Below are 2798 nucleotides of genomic sequence, written 5' to 3' on the forward strand. Positions count from 1 at the left end.
CTAAAGAAAAACCACTTTCCCTCCGCTGGTGGTTGTTTGCAAAGGTACAGTAGAGTGTCTAGCAGAAGAGGATCCCTTTGCAAAATGGAAGGTCGTCTGACAATGTTCTTCAGTCCTGGCCTTGGGTTTCTGCAGTACCCACACCCCGATGTCCCTAACACACACCTACACGCGCACACAGCCCTCCTGCCCCCAGCAACTCAAGCTCTATCAGATTCTTGGGCCCCACCCAGAGGTACTGAACCAAAAACCCTGGGGCTGGGGCCCAGAGATCCCCTAATCACCTGCAGAGCTTATTAAAAATACACATTCCTGGCCTCCACCCCCAGAGATTTGGATTCAGTCATTCTGTGATGGGGTGGGAGAATTCGCATTGATATCAAACTCCCGGATGGCGCCGAGGCAGCTGGTCCAGCGAGTAGCCCTGGTGTAGGTCGCCTCCCGCCAGCCTCCCGGGAAGGGATTTCTTCCACAAGCTAAGTGGTAAACTGTGTGTAAAGCTTACTGCGGGACCAGGACGGACAGGGAAGGAGGGGTAGACAGAAAGAGGAAAGAGAAGGAAAAGAAATTCTGGCGTGGGAAGCAATGCCTGGAGGAGAGAGCCGTTCTTTCATCAAAGCTTTTCCTTTCTTGTTATTTCCATTTCCCTATTTCTGGCCCATATTTGTAACCCACTAGTTAACGCCTTCTGATCGAGACCAACTAATGGTTTCTCGTGGGCCTTATAAAAACGGTGACTCAAGACCTGGCCCAGCAAAAGGATTAAGACAGCACCGCCCCAGGACCCAAGGTCAGACCCTTGGGGCCGCGGGATCCGGGGACAGGGACACCCTGCCTCCGAAAAGCCTGAGAGGATTCTGCACTTCCTTGCTTCACGCGGGTCCTATCCACAGCTCACGTGGTCTCCACAACCCAGATTTCAGCAGGCACCACAATCACCTAGTTAAACTCGGAAGATCACCGGCCAGAGTCCCCCATTCAACAGATCGGCGGGGAGCAGGGGCTGGCCTGAGAATCTGCCTTTTTAATAAGTTCTTGGTGCTGTGATGTAGCTTACCCCGGGACCCCGCTCTCGAACCACCGCTGTGCGTATCTGCCATAACGCCAGAAGTCCCTTAGAGTCATTTCAACTGGCAGCCACCCAGGAACAGTCCTGGGAAAGGTAAGTGGCTTCCAGCCCGTCCTGTAGGGATGCATCCGAACCTCGCTGTGTCTGTAACAGCTGCCTCAAACACGGGAGGCTGGCTTTCTGCAGAAACGACACGGCCAGGCCTGGATGATGCCTTCAGTGAGACTCACGCTGAAAATGTGATGTATTTCCTCGCTCCGAAATCGCTGTAGCGCTATTGCATCTGGAAGCCTACGCCTCACTCTGAACATCACATCTGGCACGATTTTTGAAGTTCGGCCACCTCATACCATTTGCCAGGAGCAGGGATGCCCCGTCTCTTCCGAGAGCTGACCTAGAGATGCTTTACTCGATGTGACCAGTCTTCCTCCTGTGGACCGGTCCCTGGGCTTGTTGAGGAAGAAGTGCAAATCTGTCTCACTGTGTCATTTCTCTCTTCCCTCCCTGCCTTCCCTCCGTGCCTCCTTGCCCTCTGCCCTACACCCCACTCCAGTGCATTCCCAGAAGCAGAACAGACAGACCTGCGTCCGGAAGAGCCTCATCTGCGCCTTCGCCATGGCCTTCATCATAAGCGTCATGCTGATCGCGGCCAACCAGATCCTCCGGAGCGGCATGGAGTAGCGGCCTCCCCAGCAGCTGCGTTCCTGGCTCCCGCGCATGTGCTTGCCCCGCGGGCAGCCTCTTCCTCCACAAAAAAAGCAGATACGGACGGTGCAGACGCGGCACGGTGCAGCGAAGAACCCAAGGTTGCAGCGCAACCCGTGTTGTTGCAAACCCACTTCATCCCCTTGGCAGGTACACAAAAGGGCTGTGTCTTCAATGCTTTAAGGGTCTTGTTTCCTAATGCAATAAATAGCCAGGAGTTCCGGATGATCGCTTCGACCGCCTGTAGGAACTCTAAAGAGAAGCTTTCCTTTTCATCTCGGAATTCCCACGGCCATCCAGGTTGGCGGTGTAAGGGAGCAAGAGAGAGGCGGAACACGCAATCGCCTCCGCACCCCGTCCTTTCAGCCCAGGGGTCAACTGGAGACTCCCTCCCTCCCCCACCCCAGGGCAACCCTCAGTGCCAAGAAGCTGACTTCTGAGTTGCTGCAGAAGTGGGGGCTTCCCGTCCTACCCTGGCTTCCTTCCCCAACCTAGTGGAGGCCCCCCCGGCAAGGCATGAGGGGAAAGCCATCGAATGGGGTGCAGCGCCCAGCGGTCTGCAAGTTGCCCCCCCCTTCGCTTCTGTTCTACTGCCTTTTCTACAGGACTCTTGTTGGCAGAGTTGGGGAGCTCTCGGTTTCCGTCGGCACTTGGCTTTCTGTTCCTAGAGCCCATCACGCACCAGCATTTTGGAATCTGCAGAGAGCCTTTCTCCCAGCTTTGCCGCCTGTGCTGCCATTTAGACAAAGAAAAGAAGCATAACCGTGGGCATCTCTATCACATAGACACACAGACAGACGTGTATATTGGGTTTCTTCATGTGTGACATCCATCGTCCCTAATTGCTTTACTGCTGATAGAAGCTTGTCCTCCGACACACATCCCTGCCTCTTTGGGGTGGGTAGTTTGGGGATGGGGAGGGACATAGGCTGGCGGTGAGGAGGTGTTGCAAGCCACGCCCCAGTGGTCCAGAGTGATGGAGTCCAAACACATCTCCATGCTGGGAGACCTCTGTAAGTTAAGG

The 2798-nt window shown here is 55.0% G+C and overlaps 1 protein-coding gene across 1 annotated transcript; it reads left to right on the forward strand.

Moving 5' to 3' along the window:
* The first annotated feature begins 391 nt into the window (after positions 1-391).
* LOC129392713 (uncharacterized) lies at positions 392-2522 on the forward strand. The gene is made up of 2 exons (XM_055089750.1): positions 392-429; positions 1623-2522. Exons 1-2 carry the CDS (start codon positions 392-394, stop codon positions 2212-2214), a joined length of 630 nt encoding a protein of 209 aa, XP_054945725.1. The 3' UTR covers positions 2215-2522.
* The last annotated feature ends 276 nt before the right edge of the window (positions 2523-2798 follow it).

This window comes from Physeter macrocephalus, chromosome 14 (assembly GCF_002837175.3).
Source record: "Physeter macrocephalus isolate SW-GA chromosome 14, ASM283717v5, whole genome shotgun sequence".
Lineage (NCBI taxonomy): Eukaryota > Metazoa > Chordata > Mammalia > Artiodactyla > Physeteridae > Physeter > Physeter macrocephalus.